The sequence below is a fragment of the Vulpes lagopus genome, chromosome 7, assembly GCF_018345385.1.
Source record: "Vulpes lagopus strain Blue_001 chromosome 7, ASM1834538v1, whole genome shotgun sequence".
In the NCBI taxonomy this organism is placed as follows: domain Eukaryota; kingdom Metazoa; phylum Chordata; class Mammalia; order Carnivora; family Canidae; genus Vulpes; species Vulpes lagopus.
Window position 1 is genome coordinate 1,393,990 of NC_054830.1, and position 17,187 is coordinate 1,411,176.

General features: G+C 63.8%; 1 protein-coding gene across 2 annotated transcripts; it reads right to left on the reverse strand.

Moving 5' to 3' along the window:
• Positions 1-12,228: 12,228 nt before the first annotated feature.
• On the reverse strand, positions 12,229-17,170 carry LSM7 (LSM7 homolog, U6 small nuclear RNA and mRNA degradation associated). Of its 2 annotated transcripts, XM_041760325.1 has the most exons (5): positions 17,117-17,170; positions 16,943-17,033; positions 15,876-15,980; positions 13,574-13,645; positions 12,229-12,510 (listed from the first exon to the last, which is right to left on the reverse strand). In XM_041760325.1, exons 1-5 carry the CDS (start codon positions 17,120-17,122, stop codon positions 12,368-12,370), a joined length of 417 nt encoding a protein of 138 aa, XP_041616259.1. In that variant the 5' UTR covers positions 17,123-17,170; the 3' UTR covers positions 12,229-12,367. The 2 variants fall into 2 exon arrangements, with proteins under 2 accessions (XP_041616259.1, XP_041616260.1); XM_041760326.1 differs by lacking the exon at positions 15,876-15,980 and having other exon boundaries at positions 17,117-17,169.
• Positions 17,171-17,187: the final 17 nt, after the last annotated feature.

The window sequence follows — 17,187 nt, forward strand, 5'->3', positions numbered from 1 at the left end:
GCAGGCCCTTTGCTGCTCACCGCGCTCACGGTCCCATTTCACAGATGAGCAAAGCGAGGCTGGGAGATGACATTGTCCCCAGGGAGGGCCGTGAGCGGAGGGCCCCGGGTGTGTAACCTTGTACTCTCCCACCCCCAGTCCTCCCGGCCCGCCGCATCCTCCCAGCTGCTTGGATGGCAGCTTGGCGTCCGCTCAGCCACCTGTGACTCAAGCAGGCTCTGTTCCCAGACTGTCGCGTTGGCTGGAGGCCCAGAAACTGCATCTCGGGAGGCCGCAGGCCAGGGCCCCCCGCAGGACGGGGGTGGGGTGGCTCCCTTCCTGGCCACAGAGAGGTCCAGAAGGAGGATGTGGGCAGCCCTCCCGCGCGGCTCCCCACCCCCAGGAGCAGCCTGGGCCGCACAGACGAGTCATCGTGACGGGCCTGCCATGCGGCCTCGGGTGGTCACTTCCCTTCCCCGGGCTTCTGGGTGTCCCTTGTGACACCTGCCCCTCCCGTCACCCACTTCCCAGGACCCCCGGAGGAGAGCGTTACTGAGCACCTATGGTGTGCCAGGCCGCGTGCTGGAGGGGGGAGACGCTCCGGGAAATGAGGGGGCTCACCGCGGCTGGCGGGGGAAGCAGGTTCATGAAATAATCATGAAGGGGGTGGAAATCTCAGCAGAGACACCCAGTGCCCAACCCGGGCGGGTGGGGGGCAGGGACGCTTCTGCGAGGAGGGGCGCTGGGGGCCAGCCCTGCAGGCAGACAGGTGGACGGGAACCACGGCCCGGGGTTTGGGGTTCGAATGGGGATCCCGCCCCCGCCAGGCTGCGGGGCGGGCAGGGAGGCCTCGGCGGCGGCTGTTCCCTGGGCCGCAGCGCCCTTAGACCCGTCCTCCCCGCCGCCCAGGCTCCCGTCTCCGCCCCTTGCCTGCTCCGGGTGCTCTCCCCACTTAGATACTCTGTAATTTACTGATTTATCCTCTTTATCGTGGACGCTTCCTCCTTTGCTGCCGTGGCTCTGGGAACGGCAGGCGTCCAGTAGATACTGGTTGAAGGGCTGAGCGACCCAAGTGTTGTTCACGGCCGTGGACTGGCTCCCAGAGGTGGGGCTGCTGCTTCTTTTTTTTTTTTCTTAAATATTTTATTTATTTATTCATGAGAGACAGAGAGAGGCAGAGACACAGGCAGAAGGAGCAGCAGGCTCCATGCGGGGGGCCCGACGTGGGACTCGATCCCGGGACCCCAGGGACACGCCCTGAGCCAAAGGCGGATGCTCCACCGCTGAGCCACCCAGCTGCCCGAGGTGGGGTTTCTGAGTGGGGAAGTGGCACCCCAGTTTTCCTCTCGGCACCTACCACTTCCTGAAACCACGGCTCGTCTTCTCCTTTCTGTTCATGGTGTGTCCCAGGGCAGCACCCGCAGAGTGCAGGGACTGTGCCTGTCTCACGCGCTGCCGTGTCCCCAGAGCACACAGTGGGTGCTCAGCAAACAGCGTGCACGCTGGCCTCTGCTGCTCCCTTGCGTCTAGCAGGGTGGGGCAGGTGCGCCCAGCATCCGCAGCAGGAGGGTGCCAGCGGGGGAAGGGCACCGTGTGGAGACGGGGTGGGTCAGGCCTCCCACGTGGTGGGCGGTAGCACCTGGTTGCCAGGGTGACGACCACCTGTGCTGGGGATGTTGCCGTGGAGATGGACCACCCTGGAGGAGAGCACAGCTGCAGATGGGAAAGCCTTTGGGGGGGACATGGAGGTGGCGGCCTGCCCTGGGGGCTCCTGGAGCCCTGCTGTGTCCCTCTGGGTGGAGTGTGCCTGGGTCACAGGCTCGCCCATCTCGTGCCCTGCTGCCTGGGAAAGCCAGCAGGAGCCCTTAGGTAGCACTAATTGTTTCCAAAATTAAAATCCCTGGGGCGCCTGGGGGGCTCAGCGGTGGAGCATCTGCCGCTGGCTCAGGGTGTGACCCCCGGGTCCCGGGATCGAGTCCCGCGTCGGGCTCCCCGCAGGGGGCCTGCTTCTCCCTCGGCCTGTGTCTCTGCCCCTCTCTCTGTGTCTCTCATGAATAAATAAAACCTTTAAAAAAATTAAATAAAATTAAAATCCCTTCTCCCTGTGCCTTCTCCCTCCAGCATGATGCGCAGGATTGGTGCTCGTGGCCGGGGAGGGAGGCTGTGGAGTGGGGCGGGCGGCCTGGCAGCTGCAGGTGTGCACCGGACGAACGGCTTCCGCTCTGCAGTGGAGTGGAGTCATCGGTTGCCGAGAGGCCAGCGCGCAGGGACGGAGGCCTTGTGCCCCAGGTACCTGTCCCTGCGGTGTGACCTCGAGCTGGGGACCTAACCTCTCTGGGCCACAGTGGGGCCTCACCTGCAACGTGGGGATGACAGCGAGTCCCTCCAGGTTGTCAGAGGACGAACGGGGAGGTCGTACCTGCGAGACCGACTGCTCCACGCTCAAGGGCCAGGAGCGATTATCGGGTATGATTTACGGGGTCAGCATTTCCGCACGCTGCGCGCCGTGCACCTGGGATGCCGGGTCCCCAGGCGCAGCTCCGTGGTCGGGCTGGGGAGACAAAGGGGCCCCCGGTCCGGGCTGCAAGGCGAGTGTCACGGGAGGGTGGTCTGGAGTTGAGTCACGCGGCTCCGTGTGGGTGCCTCGGTGTCTACTCTGATTGGCCTGGTGGCCCCCCGGGGGGGGGTTAGCCTGGCACCGGCCCCTCAGACAGGCGCATGCCCCGGGGGCACATCTGGGGCACACCAAGCACCTGCCCCTGCCATGACTCCCACGGCTGCCCTGGGATCAACAGTCTCCCCACCGCGGGGGGGTTTCCCCAGGGGGCCCCCTAACTAGGACCCCGATGAGCCCACCAAAACCCCTGCTGTCCCTCAGCTGAAGCCCAGGGACCCCAAAACCCATGGACCCTAAAAGGCACGTGCCCGGTCCTGCTGCTCTCACTGCCGGCACCCTGTCCGGCTCCCCCGGGCCCGGGAGTCCTGAACTTCTCCGGTCCTTCCGTGGAAACAGGCTCGCCATCCAGTGCCCCGGGGCTCTGCTGAAGAATTGTCGATTTAGGGGCACCTGGGTGGCCCAGCCGGTGAGCGTCTGCCTTGGGCTCAGGGTGTGACCCTGGGGTCCCGGGATCGAGTCCTGCATTGGGCTCCCTGCAGGGAGCCTGCTTCTCCCTCTGCCCATGTCTCTCATGAATAAATAAATAAAAATCTTAAAAAAAAAAAGAATTATTGATTTAACAAAGTCACAACAAGGGGACAGTGCGACTGGAAATCTAAGAGCGAGGGAGCAAGAAAAGGGGAGTATGAAGAGGTGCTCGGGGGCGCCCGGTGGGCTCAGTCCATGGAGCGTGTGACTCTTCATCTCAGGGTTGTGAGTTTGAGCCCCACGTCGGGTATAGAGATGACTTTAATATATAAAATCTTAAAAAAGATAAAAAGACGTACTCAGGCTTTTTCTGAAAGGAAGTAGGGAGGCCCAGAGGATTCTAGGCAGGGGCGGGGTGGGGGACATGAGGATTGGCCTCGTGTGGCCACGTGGGAGGGATCTAAGCACGGAAACTTCAAGAAGCGTCCCCCTGCCGCAGGACATCCCACGCGGAGCATGTTCTCCTTTCAGAATGGAATTCAGCCTCCACCCTTAAAAACACACACTCTGGGCAGCCCGGGGGGCTCAGCGGCTTAGCGCCACCTTCAGCCCAGGGCGTGACCCTGGGGTCCCGGGATCGAGTCCCGCGTCGGGCTCCCTGCATGGGGCCTGCTTCTCCCTGCCTGTGTCTCTGCCTCCCTCTCCTTCTCTGTGCTTCTCATTAATAAATAAATACAATTAAAACACACACACACACACACACACTCTGCTCTGCTACATGCGGAAATTAACAGCCTCCCCTGCAGATCCCAGTAGAACTGCCTGTGTACGATCACTCTTTGTTATGGAAATTTTATAAAAAAGAAATTTTATTATTATTTTTCTTTTTTTAAATAGGCCCCCCTGCCCAATGTGGGGGTCGAACTCAATGACCCCGAGATCAAGACTCCCATGTTCCATGGGCTGAGCCCACCGGGTGCCCCTGGAGATTCTCAAACACAAGCGAAAGCCGAGGGCGTCGTACAGTGAACCCCCCACGAACCCATCGCCCGGGGGCCCTGGGGCTTCGTGAGTGCGCCTCAGGCTCCGCCGCAGTACACCCCTGACGTGTGTGATTCTGTCCACATCTAACATATCAGGACTTTAAAAAAAAAAAAAAGCCCAAATCAACAATTCCATTTTCATCCTTTACAAAATTTTTTTTAAAGATTTATTTATTTATTCACAAGAGACACAGAGAGAGAGGCAGAGACACAGGCAGAGGGAGAAGCAGGCTCCATGCGGGGAGTCCGATGCGGGACTCGATCTCAGGACCCCGGGGTCACACCCTGAGCAGAAAGCAGATGCTCAACCACTGAGCCACACAGATGCCCCCACCCTTTAAAAAGTTAGCAGTAATTCTTTTTTTTTTTAAAGAATGATATGGATATGGAAAAGGTCTTTATTTTTTTACTTTTTTATTATTATTATTTTTAAATATTTATTCATAGAGATGCAGAGAGAGAGAGAGGCAGAGACACAGGCAGAGGGAGAAGCAGGCCCCATGCAGGGAGCCCGACGTGGGACTCGATCCCGGGTCCCCAGGATCAGGCCCCAGGCCGAAGGCGGCGCTAAACCGTTGCGCCACAGGGGCTGCCCAGTAATTCTTGAATATTCTCCAGTGTCCGGCCAGTGTCAGATTTCCCTGGTTGTCCCGTAAAATGCTCTTGGTGTGTTCAAGCTGGGGCCACATTCAGTCTGTTCCCTGCCGCCGGTCGACGCGTCTCTTTTAGGGAACAGGGTGTCTCCGCGTCTGTCTCTCCCTGGTTCTGTCTCCCTCCCGGCAGCGCATCTGGTGATTCTGCGACCGCTCACCCAACTCTCGCCGCGTACACCCCGGAGTCCTCGGCACCTTACCCGGATCACAGACTTCACTGCGATGGATGCAGTCGCCGCCGCCTCGCAGAGCCTCCAGGGGAGTGGGACCAACTACGCAGGCGCCGACGGTGGTCGAGGCTCAAGGGGGCTGTTTGGGGAGGATGGTCAGAGGGTCTTCCGTGGAGCAAGAGCCTGAAGGAAGTGGGGGAATGAGGTCTGGGAACATAGGGAGGAAACACGCTCAGGAGCTCGAACAGCACGTGTAAAGGCCCTGAGGCAGGGACGGGAGGCAGCAGGGAGGCCGCGGCGGCTGTGGTGTGGTGGACAAAGGGCAAGGGGAGTGTTCCTTCTCCTCTGACTTCTGAGGGTTGGGATGGATGTTATTTGTTCATTTTTTTTAAATTTAAAGATTTATTTACTTATGATAACATAGAGAGAGAGAGAGAGAGAGAGAGAGAGGCAGAGACCCAGGCGGAGGGAGAAGCAGGCTCCATGCCGGGAGCCTGACATGAGAGCCGGACGTGGGACTCGATCCCGGAACCCCAGGATCGCGCCCTGGGCCAAAGGCAGGCGCCAAACCGCTGAGCCACCCAGGGAACCCCCCACCCCTTTTTTTTTTTTTAAGATTTTATTTATTTATTCATGAGAGACATACACAGAGAGAGACAGACACAGGGAGCCTGATGTGGGACTCGATCCCAGGACTCCAGGATCACACCCTGGGCCAAAGGCAGAAGCTCAACCGCTGAGCCACCCAGGGATCCCTGGTATTTGTTCCTTAAATGCTTCAGGATAGATTCCGAAGGGAGGCTTGTCAGCACCTGCTGACGGATGGGATGTGCGGGGAGGGAGGCATCCAGGGGGACCCCAAGGTTTGGGGCCTGAGCAGGTGGCGGGGGATGGTGGGAGCAGGGCGGGGTGTGGAAGGGGCAGGCAGCAGAGGCCCTGTGCACAGCGTCCCCTCACCGAGAGCCAGAGCCACCCCACGAGGCCTCACCGGGCAGCGCTCCGAAACCAGGGGGGTGGATCCCAGCGGAGGAGGCAGAGCGGGCAAGGAGGGCCGGAGGCCCTGGCCACGACCACGAACGGGAGAAAAGACGCGACACTGTGCTCCCTAGAAATCCCTGCCCGGAGAGGGGCTGCTGTGTCCCCCGTTAACAGATGGACAGAGACCGAGCCCGGGCCCGCCCGTGTACCCTTCATCCACTGCCCCTGAATCCTTCCTTGAAACCAGGTTCCGAGCCTCTGGTGACATCCGGGTCGGGCACGGATCGCCCCCAAGCCCCCTGCACCCGCTCCAGCAACTCATGTCCGGAGTGTGGGCAGGAGGTCACGTGGTGAGCCACCCCCTGCGTGGGCAAGCCCCCCCCCACACCTCCCTTGTGCGGGGGGGCGGGGGGGGGCTGCGTTCCTCCCTTGCGCTCTCTCTCCCGCCTACCCAGGAACCCGCGAGCCCGGGAGCACTTGTGAGGGACCGATTTCCAGCCCCGAGCAAGACAGGGACACTCGCTCCTTCCCACCAAAGCCTCACACAGGTTCTGGAAGGGTCAGAGAGCATTTCTGCAGGCGGGCGGTGGCTCTGGGTGCTGTCCCTGGAGACCGTGGGAGACCCCCAGGTCCATCCCCAATGCCCCCCCCCCCCCCCCCGCCGGGATGCATCAGGAAACGCTGCCACCAGCTCCGGCCGGGCCACTTGAGCAGGAGGATGCTCCCATTTTGCAACCCGGCTTGGCCCCAGGATAAGCCAGAGGGCGGGGAGGTCTGGCCATAAAGGGGTGGTGTTCGCCGTCACGCGGGGCCGCGTACGCCAGCCCCTCTGTCCTGCCTGCGTGGCCCCCAGGAGCGACCCCCCACGGACGCAGGGCCCCAGAGGAGGGACGGCACAACCCAAGCCCCAGCCGGTGCCGCTAGCCCCGGCCCCCCCAACCCGCCACCCAACACTCCCCGGGCCTGACGCAGACGTTCGATCTCGCCTGGAAGGCTGCCCGGGGGCCTCGCGCCCTCCGCTGTGACCTGGGGCTTCTGCACCTGCTCCGCCGGGCTGCCTGCCACCCCCGCACCTGCCGGGGACCTCAGATGGCTGTGTCTCCGGGAGAGCACGGAGGGCTGTGTCACCAGGCCAGCGAGCTGTGTGACAGGAGGGGAATCCCGTCCTCTTCCGATCCCCCACAAATGTGCACCCAGAGCCTCGGGACGGGCGCCTGAGCCCGGGCGGCCCAGACAGAGGGCTGCGGGGCTCAGCCAGTGATGGGCCACGGGATGGGGGCCTGGAAGAGGGACAGCCCCAGGCCCAAAGGAGCCGCGCTCCCATCTCTCCCCGGTCATGGCCACGGCTGGCTGACAGGGCCGAGGCTTCCGGACGCTCCCAAGAAGACCACGGCCACCCCGTGGGCCCCCGTGGAGGGGCTGGGGGGCTCCATCTCCCCCAGGAGCTACTCTCAGCCACGCGGAAGCTCCGGCCTCTCCCTGGCCAGCCTATGGCCCGAGCAGGTCCCGCCTTGCGCCATCTCCCGCAGGGACAGGATCTGGTTAATCCCCACGTGCGGGACGAGGGGACCGCCGGACGGCTCGGTTTGTAACGCTGGTAGAAACCCCTTTGAAGGGCAAGAATAATCACCCCTGCCAACGGCAGCGCCCCAGTAAACCCAGAGCCCAGCGAGGCCTCCAGGCCTTCACACGCACGTTCCTCCCGGCCCCAGGCCAGCGTCCCCCAGGACCCCATCCTGCCCCTCGCAAGCTGGTGGGGAGGCCCCGGGGGGCCCGTCCCTACACTGGCTTAGCCCAGGCGCCTGGAGGCCCCGCGGGGCTCCCGGTCCCTGCATCTCCAGACGCCCCGTCCCGCCGCAGGGTGTCACGGACAGAGCACCCCCCTCGGGCGCCGCTCCTGCATTGAGCTCAGGGCCCCCAGACAGTGCGGGTGACAGGCTCCGCCGCCGCCCCTCCCAGGACCGAGCGACTCCCCACGGGGACCGGGCTGTGGAGCTGCCCCGCGCCGCTCGCCTAACCTTGAAGAACCCTCATCTCCGTGGCCGAGGGGCAAGGGGTGGCGCGGGGCCCTCACTCAGGGCGAGGACTGGCCTGCAGCCTGTCGCTGATGTTCTAAGCGATGAGACACGGTGGCGGCAAGAGGGCGCGGGCGTCCAGGGCAGCAGCAGTGGCCGCCGCGCTCTGGTGCGGGAAGCCGTGGAGTTGGCGACAGGTCCCCCCAGAGGGTCCCCAGCAGGCACGGGGAGTCCCACGACCCCGGGACACCGAGGGGAAGCAGAGGATCCCTCCCTGACCGTCAGGCCTCGGTGCTGGGCCCACGTCTCGGTCCCCGCTGCCCCCCCCCAGGGTGACCGGCGCTGGAGCCCGGGAGCAGCCCGCTGACCCCAAGGCCCACCTGTGGGTGGCTTACCCGGCGCAGCTTCCTGAAAGGGGGACCTCGCCGGCTCCCTGCACCCACCGCTCTCCCCATTCCGTTTCCTCGGCCTCAGGCGGGTAAGTCTCCGACGGCGGCCGCGACAACCCCGCAGGGAGCCCCGAATCACGGCAACTTCCGCTGCCCGCGCCTCCCACCCGCTGCCCTTCCCGGGCTCCTAAGTCTTGGGGAGCGGGGTGGGGGGGCTTCCGGAGCCCCCGGCAGGTGGACGTCCCATGCGGCATGTGGCGGTCACGGAAGATGGGCGGTCACCCGGTCCCCGCGGGGGTGTCAGAGGACGCCTGGGGCAGCAGGGGGCGGCAGGAGCCCAGCCCGGCAGAGCCCCACAAACAGCCGCCAAATGTGGGCCCCTCCGCCTGCAAGCTCGCCCGTGTGCAAAGCCCCTTACGGACGTCCGGGTCCTCGACTGAGCGCTCGCCCGTTTCACAGGCCAGGAGGCCTGGGAACAGGCATCGGCGGCCGTGGGGGCTCCGGTCCACGGCGGAGGGTCCCAGGCTACTCGGCCCATCCGGGTCCTCTTGCTGGTGCTCGGCGGTCGGCGTGTGGTCCTTCCTTGGCTGTGGAAGGGACCGGCGTGAGCACGAGGGGATTGCTCCCTCCGAGCTCCTGGGCCCGGGTGGGGAGGGCAGGGGGTTACTTCCTTTCCCTGTGCGCCCCCTTGCGTGCCCCCCTCCCAGCCTTGTGCCCCAGTGACGGGCAGCGGCCGGGCAGCTTCGGAGCACAGGAGGGGAAGGCGGGGGGAGAGCCGCGGGGGGCAGCCCAGCAGCGGGCTGTGACAGGGTCTGGGGGAGGCCTTCGCGAACCAGGAGGTGTGCACCGGCCTACCCGCTACCAGAGCCACCGCGCCAGGCAGCTGGGGACCAGGTGGGGACGGGCAGTGCTCACCGCGAGCAGCATCGCCATCCTCCCTGGCTCCGGAAGTTTCCAGGCTCTGCGGTGGGCCGGTGTCCCCGGGATCTCGGATCTCGGGGGCCCTGGGCTCACGCTGGGGCCTGCCCCTCCCTCCGCGTCTGCTGGGGGCGCCGGCACCGCCTCCCAGAGCAGGGCCTCTGCCGACAACAGCCAAGGCCTCTCGGCCCGCACGGGAAGGCGTGGGCCGGGGTGACCGTGTGCACGTGGAGCAGGGCCAGGCCCTGTCCGGCGGCCGCAGCGCCCACCGTGCGCCGAGGCCGGTGCGTGGCCCGGACGGCCGGCTGAGGTGGGGAGGGTGGGGGTGGGACCAGTGTCGCCTGCCCGCCTGCCGCGTGGCCTTGCCCTCGTTTCGCCCCCTCCCTGCTCTGTTTCTCCCGTCTCCCCCTGCACCTCCCGGTTTCTGGCCTTCTCTTTCTCTGGCTCCTCGCAAAGTATTAACATTTCAGTATAATATTAAATATTAAATCTCTCCTTGTGAGACGCTGAAACATTAATAAGGGGCTGACACCCCCCTTCCAGCACCATCCCTCTGGATCTTTCTCTATACATTTAAAGGCACAGAAACAGGGGGCGCCTGGGGGGCTCCGTCGGTGAAGCGTCTGCCCTCGGCTCGGGTCATGATCCCGGGTCCTGGGGTCGAGCCCTGCGTCGGGCGCCCTGCTCAGGGGGAGCCTGCTTCTCCCTCTGCCTCTGCCCCTCCCTCTGCTCGTGCTCTCTCTCTCTTGCTCTCAAATAAATAAAATCTTAAAAAAAAAACAAAAGCACAGAAGCACGGGGTCTATCTCACCGCCATCGTCTCGAACAAATGGGGTCAGAGCACACGTATCCGCGCCCAAATGTTTCACTGTCGGCGAGTCTGAGGCCCGTCGTGCGTCACAAACACCCGAGCTCAGCGGCATCCGACTACTTTCCCTCGTGATTCTGGGGCCTGGCTGCACGTTCCTCTGCTGCTGTCACCTCGGCTGACTCAGGGGGCCTCTCAGCCCCGTGGGGGCGCCTGGGCCGGGCGTGTGCGACCCTCACCCGGCCACGGGCGGTCGGCGCTGGCCTCGGTGCTCCCGCGAGGGCCCCTCGGGCTGGGTGCCGTCCACGTCACGGGGGGAGGGAGGCGGCTCCAAATTCCTAGTCGCCGCCACCACAGCCCTACTCATCAGAGCGAGTCCCCGGGTTCTGAGGGGTGCAGACTCCCCCTGTGGCCGGGGACAGCTGCAGAGAACGGGTGGCCCTACTGCGTCGAGTGGAGAGAGCTTCCTCTTTGTAGAAAGTCGCTTTACACTTGGGCAGAGGAAGCCGAGTTCGCAGCGGGCCCCCGGTAACGGGCAGCGAGGCTGTCTCGTCTTTCACAAACCAGGTCGAACGGACTGTCCAGGACGGTGTGGTTAAGTGGGACAGGCCCGTTTTGTCCCCCTTCCTGGGGAGCTGTCTGAGCCCCCAGGGGCGCGGCTCCCTCCTTCCAGGGCCCCAGAGCATCCTGTTCTCATTTTCAGACTTGAACGCAAAGCTCTGTGCTAACCGAGGCCCCACGGAGCTGCGGCCCCGCGTCCGGCCGGAGTCCGTACGTGATGCCTCTCCTTGAACTTACGCGATGGGGCCTCAGAGAGGTGGGGACACTTCTGCTAAGCCACGCGGCCACCGGGGGAGGAGACTTGAGCCCTGGACTTTGTGGCTGTGGACAGCAGGTGTTGCCCTCACCGCTTGCTGAGGGGCGGGGGAGGGCGGGGGGGGGTGCAGCGCAGGGGTGTGTGATGGCGGGGCAAGGGGCGAGCAGGCCGAGCCGCCCTGGGTGTGCAGAGGCTAGGGACTGGAGGCCAGGCAGCCCTGTTCTGGCCTCTGGCTGCCCCACCAGGCCCCACCCCGCCCCGCCCCTGGGGTCCAGGCTTCTGGGCCAACTCCATAGTGACCAGAGCTGATGTTCCAGGTCTTGGACCCTCTACAGTGCAGACCCCCGACTGTCACATGGGCAGAGGCCCGGCCGGCAGGATGCTGGCACACTGGGTGTGCGAATTCTGGGTCACAGCCTTCCCCGGGGGCTGCTGCCCGCAGCTCGCCCAGCGCCTCCCCCCTCCACTGTCCAGCTGCTGAGGATTTGGCTCCGGGATGAGGCCTCTGATTAGGGAGCTGCCGGAGGCGGCGGGGAGATGGGACGGGAGGGAGGAGAGGGGTGCACAGGAGAGGCCACGTGGCTGATACCGAGTTCCCAGCAGCAGCCTCAGAGCCCAGATCCCCACGATAAGCTGGAGGCCAGCCGGCTTCGGTTTCTCTGGTGGCAATGCCGGGCGGGTGGCACATGCGCCCATCCAGCCCCAACTGCTACTGGCCTCCTGCACGTCCCCCACGGGCAGTGAAGGGATTACAGGGCCACAGCCCCTCTCTGCCCTCCTGGGTGTCAAATCAGGGAGGGACACCCCCGTGGGGAGTCCTAACAAGCACCCCAAGTTTAGGAAGCAAGGGTCACGGAAGACTTCCTGAGGATGAGACATGGATGGGCACTCCTGAGGATGACCTGGAGCTGGCCAGTGAGGGTGGGGGTCTGGAAGGGCCCTTGGGGAGCCGCTGGGGCGGGACTGAGGGGAGGAGAGAAGCCGCGGGGGCCCGGCCAACACGACCATCTGGCTGTTCTGTTCTTGTGTGGCTGTGGCCATAAGCAGCGCATGACCCAGAAGGCCCTGGCTCTAGGGGCCCATGCCAGCTCGGGTCAGGAGGCACTGTAAGGACAGAGCAGAGGCAGGGATGGGCCTCTGGGGTGTTCCCGCTGAGGTGTGTGGCCCGTCCACCCTCCTGGACCCACAGGCTGGCCTGGGGGGCCCACACCTGCTATGGTGCTCCAGGGGGCTCCAGGCATCTCTGAGCCCCCAAGGCCCAGAGCACACTGTGTTCAGTGCTCAACAACTCTGCTGGGCCGAATCCCAATCTCTGGGAGCAGGTCCTGCCAAAAAAACCAAGGCTAAAAGCAAGATTCTGGGGCTCCGGGACATTTGAGGTTTGCAGTTTTATTAAGAAAACAAAAACATAACCCATACAAAAAGGAGAGTTCTGTTCCTATGGTGGCACGCAGTGTGGGCGTAGGGGGGGCTCCGAGTCCTCCAACAGCCCAGCCCGAGTCTCTGCGCCCGCTAGGCGTCCTGCTGCTGGATGAAGGGGTTGGGGATGGCCTCCATGCCGTCCTGAGGGCAGATGAGCACCACGGATGTGCCCCTGCACACCACCAGGCCCAGCTGGCGGGTGTCCTCTGTCAGCTTGTACTGGTCGTCGGGGTCTGCAGAGCAAGAGGGAGGGACAGGAGTAAGACGGCCCCCAGGTGGCTTCCAGGACCTGAGGGATGGCGACGTGCTAGACGGGGTGGGGCGTGTGGCTCTAAGGACCTTGCCGGCTCAGGCAGCAGGCTAAGTGCCTCACCCTACTCCCAAAGGAGAACTTGGTGGGGAGATGCTGGGTCATGATGCTAATTGGGGACCCCAGCACCTGAGCCAGCAGAGGTCCTGGGACCACGTTATGACATGCAGCTGGAATAAAAATCACTCTGGCGCCGTTTGTCCCAGGTCCACAAGCAGTTAGGGGTGGGATAGGAGGTCCCCACGGCAGTGACAGTAGCTGAAAACAGCGATTGCTTTTGCACGATGTTGGGGGAGGGCCAGGTGGTCCAGTGCGCCAGAGGCCAGGTCTGGGGTACAGCTCTTCCCCAACAGATGGTGCAGCAGTAACCAGCATTCTGGGCCTGATCCCTCCTGGAACCCACTAGGGGGGCTGTCCTGGGGCTGAGACAAGAGGGCGTGGGCTCCCGGGGCCACACGGGCCAGCGCACACCAAAGTGACTGGCTTGCTTCCTCTTGCGGGGTTTTCCCAACGGACCCACATGGTGGGGCTGTCCTCTCACAAAGGAAGACATCTGGCCCAGGAGGGGGGGGGGGGCAGCATGGTGAGCCGATCTGACCTCTCGTGGACCCAGATGGGGAGGGGAGAAAGAGGGCGCACAGGAGGCCTGATGGCGCTGGCTGTTGAGCTGTGGCCACGCTTCCCCCACAAAGAGGCCTCTCCAGCAGCCCTGCTGACGTCGCCAGAGTAACAGAGACAGTCCCCTGCCTCCCTCCTAGGTCTGGGCGTCTCCTGAATGCCTCCCGAGAGAATGTGCCGGCAGATGGGCAGGCGCGGCGGAGGGTCCGGGGACTTGGGGTGACAGGGACACGCAGGGACACCAGGGGACAAGGGAGACCGGCTCTCTGGTTCGTGAGCACCGCGTCGGTCACGTAGGGGTGGCTTGGGGGGTGTGGGGCAGGAGAAAGGCCCCGCAGGGAGCTGCTGCACCCCGGGGCCGTGCTCACCTCTCATGTACTCCACGGTGCCGTCAAGCACGAGATTGAGGAGTGGGTCGAACCCCTTCAAGATGCCGCTGGCTTGGAGGAACACCCAGAAGAGAAACGGAAAGGAGTAATGAGCAGTGGTTCTGGGGACAGGCGCACAGAGGCGGGGGCACCCCGCCCCCTGGCAGGGGGCTCAGCCCCAGCACGGTGCAGACATGGGAAGTGGCCTCTCCAGGGAAGGGGAGCCACAAGGACCCCAGACCACCCCCACCAGAACGTGGTCGCAAACGTCTCCGGCAAAGGGCCAGCGGCTGGCCACCTCTCCACTGTGTAGGCCACACGCTCTCCGTGGCAACCACGCGCTCGGCCGGGGGTGGGGGGCAGCCAGGCGACTTGCAGACACTTGGATATACAAATGTGCATTATGGCTTCAGTTTCTCAGATATTTGAAATCGTAAAAACCGTTCTCAGCTCACGAGCCACACGGAAACCAGCAGTGGCACGCATGCGCAGAGAAGCGGCGCCTACACGGCCAGAGGGACGCGCCCCAAAGCCCTGCCCCTCCGGCCTTCAGGCCTCCCCGCCCAGGCAGAGCTGGCGAAGCAGGGGTGCCCCCACCACGCTCCACCGCCCCGCTGCAGTGTCTGTGGGGAGTACGGGGCCGGATGGGACCGTGGTGCGTGCGGGCCCAACCCGGCCTGCTGCGCTCCTGTGAGCAGCTTCACCGGCTCACGGCGCCTTCACGCCTCCATCCTGTTGGGGACCGGCAGTGGTAGGAGCAAGTACCCGTGACCGAGATCGCCTGGCCCTTTACAGGAAGTGTCTGCAGCCTCTGACTTGCCGGGCTGGACCCCTGGCTCTGTGCCTTCCTCTCTCCCCGACTGACCTCCCCTCCGCCCGCAAGACAAAGGTCCCGAGGACACTTCCCCGACGAGCTTATCGGCGGCGGGCACTGTGGCCGCAGCTGCGGGTCTGCCCTCCTCCATGGGGCACGAGCAGAGTTCTAAAATGGGGCTGACGTGCCCCACCCCGGTGACCACCCAGTGGATCCCCTCCCCTCAAGTGTGGGAGGGAACCTGTGAATAGGACGGGATGCCACTCCTGCCATTAGGTCACAGGACGATAAAGACGAAGGAATGGGCACGTGTGATTACGGTCCCAGAATCAGTGCCCTCTCAGCTCACCTAAAGAGATTCTGCTCGGACGGCCTGACCTAATCAGATGAGCTCAGGGGAACGGGAACTGTGTCAGAAAATTCAAAGCATGAGAGGGATCTTCCCACTGGCCTTGAGGGAGCAAACTGCCTTGCTGTGGACAGTGCTGTGGCCAGGGCCGGCGGGCAGCCTCTAGGACACCTGTAGCAGAGCTCGGGGACCCTGGTCCTACAGGGGTAGGGCCCTCGCAGGCCCACAACCAACAGGGCCTCTGAGACACTCCTTTAGTGCAACCTGAGCCCCTGAGCCCAAGACACCCAGACTCCTTCTGACAAACGCCACAAGATGATAAATTCGTGTTGCGTAAGCTGCTAACGTGGTGGCAACTTGCTAAACAGCGTAGAAAACCCATACGAGGGATCCCTGGGTGGCGCAGCGGTTTGGCGCCTGCCTTTGGCCCAGGGCGCGATCCTGGAGACCCGGGATCGAATCCCACATCAGGCTCGCGGTGCATGGAGCCTGCTTCTCCCTCTGCCTGTGTCTCTGCCTCTCTCTCTCTCTCTCTCTCTCTGTGATTATCATAAATAAATAAAAAAAAAAAAAAAAAAAAAAAAAAAAAAACCATACGAGCACCCTGAGAAACGAGAGCTGTGTCTCATTCACGGGTCCCAGAGCCAGCACGGCGCAGACAGAGCAAACATCTGTTCGGGTTCAAGTTCTCACCATTGCTGGCTACCTAGCCTTGCAGGCACCGCGCTGTTAACCACGCCGATGCTACCCAATCGTCCACATCTCAGGGAGAAGGGATCTGGGTCACTGTCTCATGAAACGCAATGAAAGCGAAGAGGCAGCTGAAGAAATGAAATGTTGCTCAAGTGCTTGCTTGTGTCAGAAACCACATCGAAGGCGCCTCCAACCCTGTGATCCTCACCACCGCCCGGTGAGGTGGGGGGAGTGAAGAAATGGAGCCCTGGGGGGCGGGGTGAGCTGCCCCAAGTCCCACAGCCAGTGCCACAGCCAGTGCGCCAAAGAGCTGCGGCTCTGACTCCAGCTGCCTGGCGCTAGGACCCCAGAGGCCACACTGCCTACACGCACCAGCAACACTGGGCCCGGCTCCTGCCCTCCTCACTATTCCAGGGGGAAGATGCAGAGATCGGTGTTGTGTTTACTGCGTAAAACGGGGAATGGTGACAGATGGTACCAGGAGCTGACACCAAAGGCGTGGGGCCCAGGGTGGAGGGTCAGGGAAGCCTTCCCGGAGCAAGAATCCTGAGCTGAGAGCAGAAAAATGACTGTGGAGTTAACCTGGAGTTAGAGAGACTCCAAAGGGCGTCACTTGTGCCAAGCCCCGGCCACCCCACCGAGGCCTCATACCTAACCTGGCCGCACCTGCAGCTCTCCCAGGAATGCAATCTCCACCAGTCAGCCTGGAACTTCCAGGCCAGCCCTCCCGAGCTGACCCCCAGCATCCCCCAGAGGAGGGGGACCCTGCCGGAAGCGATCCAGTGTCTGCTCCTGCACCCTCCGCCTATGAAACCTTCTGGGGCTCCGCGCCGTCTCCCAGGTGGGGTGCTCCCTGACTCGTGAATAGTGCGAGAAAGCCCACGAGATCTTTGAAATTCACGCAGCGAAGCCTTGTGTTTTAAGCCTGGTAAGAGCCCGGCAGGCGGGTGCACGTCACAGCCTGGTGGCAGCTGAGAGCTCCAAGAGGCTGCCCCTTCCCCGGGAGGGACCGGGCGGCCCAGAGCAGGGCCCACCTGTGTTTAACAGGCCCCTCTGGGCCATCCTTGAGACCGTGGGGGCCGCGGCTCGGCAAGGGAGATGCCTGGTTGGGGTGCCCAAGCTAGGGCCTGGCCCGGCATCTGGCGGCATCCGGGGGTTGGCTGCTCCCCTCCCCCGAGCGCCCCGACAGCCCCGCACAATCTGGCGTCAGGGTCACGAGTGCGGAGCCCAAGGAGCCGGGGCGGGGGTCAGTGACCAGCGGGGACCAGCGGGGACGGCTGCCTCGGAGGAGGGGGCGCTCGGAGCGAGGACCCCGCCTGCGCCTCGGCCGCTTCGGGGTGTTCGCAGCTCCTCCCGTGCCTCAGTTTCCCCGCGTGCACGGCGTCGGACGGAGGCCGTCGCGAGTCCTCCCAGCAAAGCGCTCCGGCCGGCGCCCGGGCATCCGCCTCCCTGCTCGCCTCCCGGAGCCGTCGACGGGGAGCGGGCGGCGGGGCGGGGGGCGGGGGGGTCTCACCTTCGCGGCCTCCCTGAAACTTCACCCGAATCGTCTTGTCGATGTACTTCGACAAGTCCAAGATGCTCTCTTTTTTCTTCTTCTCTTTGTCCTGCGGGGGAAGCAGAGCGCGTGAGGCGCAGAGCGCGGCCGAGTCCCACGCCGCCCGCCCAGCCGGCCCCGCCGCGCGCTCACCGCCATCTTGCCGCCGCGCGCCGCTCTGCGCAGGCGCCGCCGCGCGCCCTTTGACCCCGCCCCCGTGCGCA

Bases quoted from the DNA above. Each gene is read 5' to 3' on its own strand.
- LSM7 (XM_041760325.1), bottom strand. The intron at 13,646-15,875 runs GTAAACACAACA...TGTTCCTCCAAG, and splicing joins ACCATTCCCCGTTTTACGCA to CCAGCGGCATCTTGAAGGGG. The intron at 12,511-13,573 runs GTGAGCACGGCC...CTTGCTCTGCAG, and splicing joins CACCGTGGAGTACATGAGAG to ACCCCGACGACCAGTACAAG.